The sequence below is a fragment of the Propithecus coquereli genome, unplaced genomic scaffold (assembly GCF_000956105.1).
Source record: "Propithecus coquereli isolate 6110/MARCELLA unplaced genomic scaffold, Pcoq_1.0 Scaffold69, whole genome shotgun sequence".
In the NCBI taxonomy this organism is placed as follows: domain Eukaryota; kingdom Metazoa; phylum Chordata; class Mammalia; order Primates; family Indriidae; genus Propithecus; species Propithecus coquereli.
The window spans coordinates 4,841,578-4,853,044 of record NW_012152951.1 but is presented as its reverse complement, the minus strand read 5'-3'; the positions used below and the strand labels follow the sequence as shown (position 1 = coordinate 4,853,044).

General features: G+C 49.1%; 1 protein-coding gene across 1 annotated transcript in view; it reads right to left on the bottom strand.

Moving 5' to 3' along the window:
• FRMD4A (FERM domain containing 4A) overlaps nucleotides 1-11,467 on the bottom strand; it is a 568,954-nt gene that overhangs the window by 14,449 nt on the left and 543,038 nt on the right. Inside the window, exons 17-19 of the mRNA XM_012660957.1 lie at nucleotides 8,129-8,251; nucleotides 4,514-4,742; nucleotides 2,349-2,405 (exon numbers count right to left, since the gene is read on the bottom strand). Coding sequence (XP_012516411.1) covers nucleotides 2,349-2,405; nucleotides 4,514-4,742; nucleotides 8,129-8,251 — 409 coding nt within the window. The remainder of the gene's footprint in view (nucleotides 1-2,348; nucleotides 2,406-4,513; nucleotides 4,743-8,128; nucleotides 8,252-11,467) is intronic.

The window sequence follows — 11,467 nt, the reverse complement described above, 5'->3', positions numbered from 1 at the left end:
TCTCTGATATTCAAAGCAACCCCCCCTGCTTGTCTGTGGCTCCAGGGCCGCCCCACCCAGGGCATGAAGCAGATAATAAAAATATTACAATCTGATTTCTAACAGCAGGGCCAAGACAACTCTGTAAATCACCCGCCAGGCTTCCCCCACATCGAGACCAATCATCATTATTATTGCAATTATGATTATTACCATAACTAGGGTAGACCTTTTATGTTTTCCATCTGAATAGGCACTTATCATTGCCCGCCTGAGGTTTCTCTACGGGGCAAAAAAATTAACTGCCACTTAATATATTTCCATGTAATTAATGCCCTCGCCTCCCAGTGTTTTGGTTTAACATCGCAGGAACATTCTCAGAGATGGTTCTGTGTTTGGAATTCTTGCTTCCCCCATGTATGGTGGTGGTGGCAGCGGCGGGGAATCAGTTCTGCTTTTCTAAGAATTTCCCCAGAAAATATCCTGGTAACTTCCAGGTTTTAAGAATCCAGTGTATGCTATGCAATACCACTCAGCAATTTAAAAAAGATGAATTAATACCTTTTGCAACAATCTGGATGGAACTGGAGACCTTTCTCCTAAGCGAAGTCCCTCAAGAATGGAAAAACAAACACCACGTGTACTCGCTATTAAACTGGAACTAACCGATGAGCACACACATGCACAGAGGGAAGTAAATCTCAGAGGAAATCAAGCAGGGAGGAGGAGGGAAGGAGGGGATGGGCAAAAACCTACCTAACAGGTATAATGAACACGATCTGGGTGATGGGCACACTTATAACCCTGACGACACATGTAACCAAAAACATTTGTATCCCTGTAATGTTTTGAAATAAAAAAAAAGTAATCCATCTGCAGTAGTAATAAAGTGTGGCATGAAGTTACATTTGAAAATGGAAGTGGGCTATAAAATTAAAACTACAGAGTCACGCTTGCAAATGGTAATTGTTATAAGGCAACTCATGATCAGTAGGTTCTAGTGGAAAGACAGTTGCCTGCCCTCAAAGTCAAAAGACATGACGTGAAGACATGATAACCACAAACATTTGGAATATGACACCACAAAAGGAAGACTCAGGGAGACTCCGTAGTTTAAAGCTGTGGTCCCCAACCCTGTTAGGAACCAGGCCGCACAGCAGGAGGTGAGCAGTGGGGTGAGTGAGCGAAGCTTCATCTGTACTTACAGCCGCTCCCCATCGCTTAGCCATCCTCCCCACCCCCGTCCATGGAAAAATTGTCTTCCATGAAACAGATCCCTGGTGCCAACAAGTTGGGGACCACCTGCAAAGGCAAGTATTTAAGTCATCCTGAGATTAGTTCGGATGTGTCACCTCCACAGGCAGATGGATGAGTAGTAGACGTTTGCTGTTACTTTGTTGCCTACCATCTAAGCTTCCTTCTGCTAACCGCTCCCTGATTTTGCTTTCTTCTGTTTTGTTTGGTGTTAACATCTTTGCTCTGGATATGATACTGGCCATTCAGAGCATTCAATCCCATGGTCGTGCTGATAAATTCTAAGACAAACCAGTGATCCTGGCAGCACCGATGATCTATACCAATGACCTCGAGTACTTTTGCTTGAGCTGATGGGAAAGGAGTATATTCTCTTTTCCTGCTAGAACTGGAGCTGTGAAACAAGGCTCGACATGTTGGAGGCCCCCACGAATGAGAACTTGCCAAAGGGCAAGCTGGCACTAAGAAAAGTAGCGTGAGGGGACATGGCCCAATGACTTCTTTTTAATCCCTGAATCAAGGTGCATCTGTTGCTGTCCCTTGAATTTGCATGTTACATAAGCCCATAAATTCCCACCTTTATTTAAAAAGAAAAAGAATCCAATGGGAAATAAGAAGACAATTTTCAAGGCCTGAGCAGGTGTCTAAAGGGACCTGTCCCCTTTCATTGTCACTATTGTCTCAGGAAGGTAGCGAGGGTTTGTTCTGTCCCTTCCTACTACACCCGGGCTCTCCTCGTGGGTTTTAAACTTTGATTTGTGATCAAATCAATCTCTACCCCTTTCTTCCAGTTATTCTGAATACTCGGAAGGAAACTATACACAGTGTTTAGAATTCTCCATCTAGTTAAAAAATGTGGTTTTGGCTATTAAAAAAGTGAAGCACCACTCGCTGGAAATCACCTTGAATCTTACCTCTGGGCCAGAGGAAATACTGAAATTCCCATAAACGTGTTTCTGTAGCACCCACCCACTCCCAAATGGGCGGACACTGGGAAGTGAGGGGGCTTGTGGGGAATCCGCCTGCCTCCTGCACCTGCTGGCCCCAGACCATATACAGAGTCAGCACTGTTTCGTCTGAGCTTCAGGCTTTTGAGCCAGAAGTGGGTAACCTACCATCCTCAAGAACAAGTGCATCTGAGAGGGAGCTGTCTTCACTGGCGATATTTCCATCTGAGAAGACAAGAAGCAAAAGTCTGTGAGTTTATTAGCACATTCCTTCAACAAAGCCCTGTCTGTAAAAATAGGGTGCTCACCACTCCCTCCTGTCCTCCTCTTTCTAATCAGAAAGAACCCATGAGATACAATAAAAATGCTGTCCGGCATTTCTTTTGACAGCCCCTGGGCTGGGCCATGAGCTCATCCTCCCCGCCCGACTTCACAGCGTGCCTCGGTTTTTGTGTTTTTGTGCTCTTGTTCCGTGGGATCCCGCAATGCAGAGTGGCTTAATATCCAATATAAAGGCTGCCCCGGCTTGGTTAAGCTGCATCATTGTCCCAGCACAAATTCGGGGCATGTACTGACGAAACCAAAGGAAGTAAACTGCTATTTATTCTACAGACGCGAAACCAGAGTAGGGAACTTTGCTTTGCTCATACAGCAGTAAGTGGCTTCTCAATAAACTTCATAAGCCATTAGTAGAGAAAACAAGTGTGCTAAATACAGACTCCGTCTCTCCGAAGCTTATTTTTATAGATACCATTCAATTAACCAGAACACACCCAAGAGGGAGACATTAAATAATCCTCCCGGTTTCACTGCTGGGGAAACCGAGGCGCAGCTAGGGAAGATGTATACACACATTGAGGGAAGAGTGGTTTGGGCGAGGTTGCTCTGCTCTCCCGGCAAAGTGTACGAAGGTCCCAAGTCCTCAGACTCCCCGTTTAGTGTTTTATCTCTTTAAATAAAATAACATGCTAAGGAACTAGCAAGAACCTTAATCACTCCTCTAGTTCAAGTGGGCCCTTGGATGTTTCTGCAGAGTTGGGAATGCCCAAGTGCCTTTGAGGTGGGGCAGGCAGAGGTCTCGAACAGGGGGTAAGAGAAGGGCTGGCTGGCGGGCTCCGTTAGGAAGTGGGGGAAAAGTTGCATGGTCTTGGCCAAGGATAACAGGGTGAAACAGGGAAAGATGGTTATTCCAAATTTCCTAGAGCAAAAGAATTTTTAAAATTCTCTCTAACTAGGAATTCACTCTATTCCTATTGCTTGATGAACTGAGAACCGTGACTTTGGCATGGTGGAACCTCCAGCACGTTGTTGCTTCCCTAGTATGTCAACACGTTTAGGTTGCAGATATACATATACATATCATTGCGGTAAAACAGACATGACATCAGCTTTACCATTTTAACCATTTTAAAGTGTGCAGTTCTGTTGCATTAAGAACGTTCACAATGTTACGCAACCATCACCGCCATCCACCTTCGTTTTGGATAACGTTTCCATTTTGCCAGATGGAAGCCCTGGACCCATTAAGCAATCACTCCTCATGCCCCGCTCCCCCCAGCTCCTGGTAACCACTATTCTACTTCCTGTTTTCCTAGAGCAAAAGTATTTGAGACATGCATACCCTAGGAAAGAATACTTGACATATATTTTTTCAAGAATTCGCTGACTTAGAGAAAAAGGATTCTAACAGTTTGGGGGGATTGGATGTTTGTTCGTGGATTTTGGGGTATTTCCCTCTAAAGTTTACCAGATGTAGGAGTTCAGCCAAACTCCTAACTTCTGACCAGAGCTCGGGGTTCTGGACAGTGACACAGGGATGGTCCAGTCCTCCTGAGCCTCGGCTCTTGGGACAGGAGGCCCCTGGAAACAGAGTCAGACTGCGGGTTGTTGGGGAGCTGCCGGCCTGCAGGGCCTGCTCGAGGAGGGGGGTTGGTCACTGCTGCTGTGTACCCCAGCCAACCTCCCCTCTCCTCCCAGACTTAGGTAGGGGCAGTCATGTCCCTGAGAAGGTCAGAGTCTGGGCCAGCTCAGTTGCCTCGGCTCAGCTCTCAGTAAAGGCTGAGGAGAGAGTCAGCTCATCACTGTGGCCTCCCTAGGGAGGCTGTCCCCAGGGAGAAGGCCGGTTCCATTTGTGCGATCCCTTTCATCTGGGCATCTGAGTGTACACGGTTGCTCTCATGTGGTAACAGATGACAAATTAAGGCACAGAGCGGTTAAGTAGCCGCTCGGCTCGTGCAGGGAGCTGGGCTCTCGGACCACGCGGGGGACCTGGCGTCTGGTTCCCTGAGGCCCAGGGGTGGCAGTGGGGTGTGGGCCGCCGGCATGGCACTGACCGTCTATGATCAGCGAGGCCCTCTGGGTGGGTTTCTTCCCAGACTTGATGCGGTTCTCGTTGATTGCATTTTCAATCTCCTGCAGCTTCTTCAGTGCATTCAGGTAAGAGGTTTTCCTTTGTTTCTTCAGTTTTTTGCTGACGTTGGGGTCGCTGGCCAGGCGGCGGGCGGCCTCGGTAATCTGGGACTGGATGGCAAACTCCCGTTCCAGGCGCTCCAGCTCGGCTTCCTGTGGGGGGGACAGCCACAGCTGATGTCACTGGGGATGCTGAGCAGGGGACACCCATCCTCCCCGCCCCATGCCCCCTGCCCAAGGCGATCCTGGCCCTTTGGGAGACACGTGTACCAGGAAGCCAGCAGTCCCAGTGCCTGACCCCAACCCTGCCGTGCTAAGAGAGTGGCCCCACTCCTGAAATCTCTGCCCGCTGCGGGTCCTGGACACAGCCGCTGTCAGGACTCTCGGCACCTGTTACTTTTGGAGACAAGTGTTGGTCTGTACACTGGCGCCATCACTGAGAAGCAGTTCTCACGCCCCAGGTTTTGGGGTCACTTGGCTTTGTTTCTCCTATCCCCGGCAAGGTTCATCAAGACAAACCAAAGCCACCTTGGACCTTCAGAGCCCCTTTGGTTGTCATTTTCTTTCCATTTCAGGCCTAGGACAGGGCACTATTTTTAGAGTCGTCTTTCTGTCATTCCGCTCTGTGGGTTTGCTGACAGGGAGCCCACACACGTACATGTAACCCACACGTCCTCTGACTCACGTATGTTGTGCCTCTCATGTTGGGACACGTCCCCACTCACCCGTGTCTTTCAGAAGCTCTTTTTGCAAGCTCCAGCTGCGCTTCTAACACCTGCCTGTCCACGGACGCCCTGCTCGGGCTCCGCCTGGGCCCCCCACAAGCACGGATGGTGGGGGTCGTGGAGCCAGTTCCCTAGCTCCCTAGCTGAGTGTCCCCTCCTTCTCGCGTGGGGCCCCCCCCCCCCGCCTCGACCCCTCCCTTTGGCCAGGACGTGCAGATGAACAAGTTTCTCCTCAAGAGTCTGGGGCCTGGGGAGAGTGAAGCTGTGGCTGTCAGAAAATGCCTGGGGGACCAGAGGGTGACACCCCAGAGAGCATGTCTGCTCTCTGCTGACCACACGCTTCTCTGCAGATGGCGTGTGCACCAGCTCGAGCATGTGTGTGTGAGGCTATGCGAGGTGGGGGTGTGTGAATGCAGAATCCCCCCCAAAGTATCGGCTTGTCTGTTTTTCTATTTCCTCTCCTCCCTGACGAGACCCCTCCAGTCAAAGCTAGCTGTGAACAGCAGCCTTTAAGGTTAAGATCTGGAGCAGAGGGCTGCATGCTGGCTTCTAGTGCATGGCCCAGCAGGCCGGGGATCTCCTGGGAGCTTGGGGGAGAAGCAGAATCTCTGTCTAACCCCATATCTAACAACCCCAAGACAAATGCATCAGCAGTTTCTCCAAATGCCAGCGAGCAAGGCCAAGAGACCTCAGATCTTGCCCAAGGAGATTCACAGTCACACTAAAATTTGGCAGGAGCTGCCCTAACCATGCAGGAGGAGGTGCCCACGTCTGCTGGAATCAGCAGATCTTCCCGGCTAGTGGCCCAGTGGGCACACGTTCTTAGCCTGATTTCATTTACTTATGAGCACTTTAAGTCTGAAGGGAGCAGGGACCAAAAGGAGGAAAAAGTGAAGGTTAATCAGAACTACTTAGGAGATAATAAACTCCTTCCGAGTCCTTCGGACGCTGGCCGCGTTTGTTCTCCCGGAGGGAAGAGAATGTCGAAATGGACTCGAGGCCGGTGTCTTGAAACAGGCAAGTCACCCAGGGACGAAGGCTGTTGTGAGAGTCTGGGCTCCACTGGGCAGCTGCTTGTGGGCTGTTACCATAGCCCTGACCCCAGACACTGACTCAGAGTCTTGCGGGGAGCCCAGGACGAATTCTCGCTGCTTAATCTAAGACAAGTGCAAGGCTGAACGCCCCGTGTGTGCACAGGCTGCCTGCTGGGAGAGCAGGAAGCGGGGCGCATCTCCAGGGGCAGCAACAGCGCCCGGGCCGGTCTCTTCCTTCCCAGAGGGACTCTGCGGAACGCCCGCTGCTGCTGCCGGGTTCCTTTTTCCAAACTTAGGAGAGATGACACGTAGGGATAGGCGAGGAAACACGGACGCACGTGGAATTCCCAGGGAACTAAAGTCACCCTTTACTGAGGAGCGTCAAAGGTGCAGTGGGACTCTGGGAAGACCAGTGGGGCCTGGGGGGCACTCACTAAAAGTGGGGTTGCTTTTTAAAGTGCAAATGCCAGGTGTCTGCCCAGCAAGGGAAGCTGAAGTTCCTGCTGATCGGCTGCATTTGAAAAATACCCGGCCATGTAGATTTCTCAGTCCTGCCCTCCCTCACCCCCACCCACAGCCGCTGCACCCCTCCTCGGCTCTGCAGGCAACTAATGTCTGGCGAGCATCGAGGAGGTGCTAAGTCCCGCGTCCTGTATTTTACGTATACTAGCTCATTTAACCCTAGTGACAACCCAGAGAAGTTAGGGCTATGAGCTTCCTTTTACAGAAGCCCAAAAGTGCCTGATCGAGCTTTAATTTTGGATGAAGCACATTGGTGTGTCCACCAGCGTTCCAGGGACCGGTGACTGCAGATCTCAGATCTGTCTAAAGCTTACACTGGCCCAGGGCACCTGGGTCCCCCTCTGAATTCACCCACACACTAACCCTACCAACCCTACTGCGGGTGTTCCGTGAGAACGTCAGTTTCTCCTGATCTTTCTCTTAAAAGACTAAAATACACGGTATTCCCTTTTCTGTTGGCTTTGAGTCCTGACCGTTAAGCCCTCCGTTCATGCCCATGTTAATTAGTAACTATATTCAGAATGAATCTGGGAAGACACTTCCTGGACGTGACCCTGAGGCCTGCAGCTATTACCTGGCCTTTACCATCTCTTGGTCTGAGACTGGACACTTATTAACCAGCCAGGCACTCAGTTTTTATTGTCCCTCTCCCTCCAAATGTGAACTCTCCAGCCCCGACCCCACCGGTGTTCAGTCCAAAGAGGATGAAGGCGGCTCCTCCAAATAGACGGGCGAGGCCAGGACGGCCAAGGTGTCTTGCTCATATTCTCGTGGGGTTTTGAGCAGCTGCTGAAGTCCAGACCATGCAGGGCAGGCCCTACTCATCCTTCCCCAGCCAGGGGGACCCTTGCACCTACAGCCAGGGCCTAAGTTTTCCTTCCTCTTGGGCTGTTTTGTTGCACAGACCAGGCATTAGGCTTGGCCATGAATAACCCAGGGCTGGGAGGCCGTTAAAAAGACAAATATTCATGAGTGCCATTGGAATGTTCTCCCCAAGCTCTGCTCAGCCGCCTGCGTGAGGCCCACAGTGTTAGACAAGCGACTTCAACAGGAACTCGAATGCCTGCTAATACAAGCAAACTAATCCTACCAAGGGGAACCACGTACCGACCAGCCGGCCCACTTAAGAAAAGGTGGAAGTTAAAATAGTGGCATTAGGCAGAAATGAAGACATTGTTACAGAAAGCCCAGAAGCCCTAACAAGTGGGAAACCTGTGGATAACATGAGAGAACCCAACAGCAGAAAGGAAGGACGCACCTCTCCTTTGGGCATGATTTTCTGCTCATCCAGCTTGAAGGCCGTGCCTATTCTTCTCCGAACAATGGGTGGTTCCTCCCCTGGATCCAGGGGATATTCGACAGGCAGTTTGCCCGTGAGCTCCTGCGTCCGTGAAAGAGCATTCGGAGTGCAAATCAGAGTGGGGCACACGCTTCCTCGAGTGCACACACGCTTGTACACACGCGCGCACACACACACACACATACTCTCTCCAATGTGCAGACTCAATGCCTAGGTCAGAAACATGGGGCACTAACCCTAAATAAGGGTTCATGGAGTGAAATTTCATTTCTCTAAAAATGTTTGGGAGTAGTCCTTTCTTTAGAGGGTAGATGTACTTCCTAACATAAACATCTGTCAATAAAATTGCCATTGGCTTTCATCATAAAACCTAAATTTCACTCACTCGTTTGTTAATCTAACAAGCGTCCTTCCCGCGTGCCTGCTCTGTGCCGGGGGAGGCCACCCCACCAGTGAGGAGCACAGCCAACACGAATTCTCGTGTCTCTCCGGCTCCAAATCCTGTGCCCTGCCCCCAGCATCGAATATTCCCCTCCAATATCTAGGTTTACGTTTTCTCTCAAATGAGTTTCCTAAGAGTTTCAAATTCAAGGAAAAGTGCATTCATACACAATTTAGAAACTGAACATGGGTAGTAATTTCTGCCCCCCCCGGCCAGTCGCTACAGGAACAGGCTGCAATGAAAAGACACTGAACTATATACAAATATGAGTTTTAGTGGACAACTGAAAATATAATCTGTATTGTTGACAAGGCTACTAAAAAAATCTGTTGTGTATTTGGGGCTCAAGAAATCTAATTATTGTGGGTACAAGAACAGTGAATTTAGATCCCAGGCAAAAGCTGGCCCATTGTTCTCTGAAATGCTTACATTAGGGAATGACAAGTCCACAGGGTCGTTTCCCAGTGATCTGAACACAGAAGGGAAGAGGCCCGGGAGAGCGGGGAGGGGTGCGTCTGTGTGCTCACGGTCTGCGTGCGCACACACACGAGCACACACACACCCGTGCACTCAGTACACGGCAGTGGCGTAGGAGGGATCAGAGTTATGCTCCCATAATTTGGGTTTTCCCAATTATGGCTCTGGGGAAAGATTTGGGATTAGAATTAGACTCTCTACGAATACATTATATCTCGGATGAATAAAGATCAGGTTTGAGGTAGCAGCTAATAGTCATCGTGAAGGCCAGGCAGCAACTGCGAAAAGTCACTTCCAGAGACCAGAGAAGTCTGGGGGACCCGCTGTGTGTCTCCAGTGGCAGCGTGGGCATTTCCACGCAAAGCCCTGCTCTGGCTTCCTAGGCCCCAGATCGACGCAGTTGCTGCACAGAGACTCGAGGGTCACTCTGACAAGGAAGAGGTCAGAAGCCTCTTCCTGGGAACATCCATCAGCCACACAGAGAGCTTCTGTCCCTGGGATAGCCCAGTCCTGAGTGTCCGGCAGGCGGGAGAACCCAAATTATGGGAGAGTGACTCTGATGCCTCCTCTCCACTGTCGTGTGCTGAGTGCACGGGTGTGCGTGTGTCTTGTGTGCGTGTGCGCGTGCGTGCACACAGACTGTGAGCGTGCACACACACCCCTCCCTGCTCTCCCGGGCCTCTTCCCTTCTGGGTTCAGATCACTGGGAAATGACCTTGTCGACTTTTTATTCCCTAATGTAAGCATTTCAGAGCACAATGGCCAACTATCTGAGTATGCAATGCTCTGCGATTATCTTCCTTGGCTTTTTCCTTTCTTTTTAAAAAATGTGATTCAAATGTCTCCGAAGTAGTTATGTGTTTATGCGGCAACTTTTTTTTTTATCTGCTTCCCTAAACGTCTGTGTATTTATTTAACACAACCTATTGCGGGTTTTATATGGTCAGGACTTTATTATTATTATTTTTTTACCTAGAGACTTATAAAAAGGAGGGAAAAGTTCTTAAAATTCTCATAGATTTATTAGTCTCAAGTGTCTGTGGTTTTAAAATATATTTTAAAAATGAGGGGACTGATTTTTCCCCATCTGCATGAAGGTATTTGAGTCGAGGTCTTGATTCTCCACGTATTTAATCTGATTTCATATGTTGTAACTGGAGCTGCATGGCGAGGAAGTAATTTAACACCGTGTGGTTGGGGCGCTCAGTTTGGTTCTTCTATATTCTGCCAAACACCCTCACTCTACCTTGTTCTAGCGGCTGCCTCTCCCGCAAACAGCTTTTTGATATGAGCTGAGCGGAGAAATGCGTGTGAACAGCGTACAGCTGGCAAGAGGACTCCCCCCACGGGAGGGGAGTTGAGAGTAGGGCAGGAATAACATTGAACAAGCACAGGGAAGTCACCCTGCATGAGACTTCTTGCTGGCCTATTTCTTCAAGTTGTGTTTTCTGCTGTCAACATTATAAGAAGTGGGAGCTTTGTTTTCCTTATTTGCTTTTATTTTTCAGAGAGACGGTGAGACTTTTAGAATGCATGCTAATCTTGCCCTGACATGTTTCTTACATTTCCTAATGTGGATTCCCTGCCGGGTTCAGGGACATTTCCTTTATTAAAAACAAAACAAGGGTTTGCAAATTATTAAAGGCAGACACCAAAACCTGTATTTCCCCAATCTTTCCAGCATACTCTTTATAAAAACGTTGCTAATATTAGCAGTATCACATAGCGCATTCCCCAGCTAGGCCAATGGGCTTTCCTAAGAGTTCCAGTGGATTTGTGCTAATGTGGTTCTGCTTGGAGCAGGCTCCGGTTTAAATCAATCCAGACCATAATTAATCCAAGTTGAAATGTAATGTGATCTCACTCTACAGGCCCTTGTTTCATTCTTCCTGCTGCAAGGCATTATGTGGGGGAGGGGAATACATCCCTTCCACTTGGTTTGGGAACTGCTTCATACCGCCCATTGTGACCTGTTTACCAACAGAGATCTTTGCAATGTTACACGGAGCACGATCTCTCTGGGAGAGCGCCCCTCCGTGATGCCCACTGCAAGTACATACACACACGCACACACACACACACAGACACACTGAATAATGCATGCCACATTCAGAAAATGAAGTCTCCTAACATTGCTACCAAAGAGTCACGGAATAAACAGAAGAAGGTAGAAATGGACATTGAAATAAATATAAACAACAGCCTGCAGCAGCCTCTATGAGACTAGCATAGACACAGCCTCAAGGAAGCATTCCTTTGCATAAAATTTAAAAACATCACTGGGCTAAGAGTTTATTTTAAATAACAGAAGACTGAAAGAAACACCAGATCGAGAGGTTTAAAGGGGATCGTACATCCATTGAAATCCTGGACCGCCA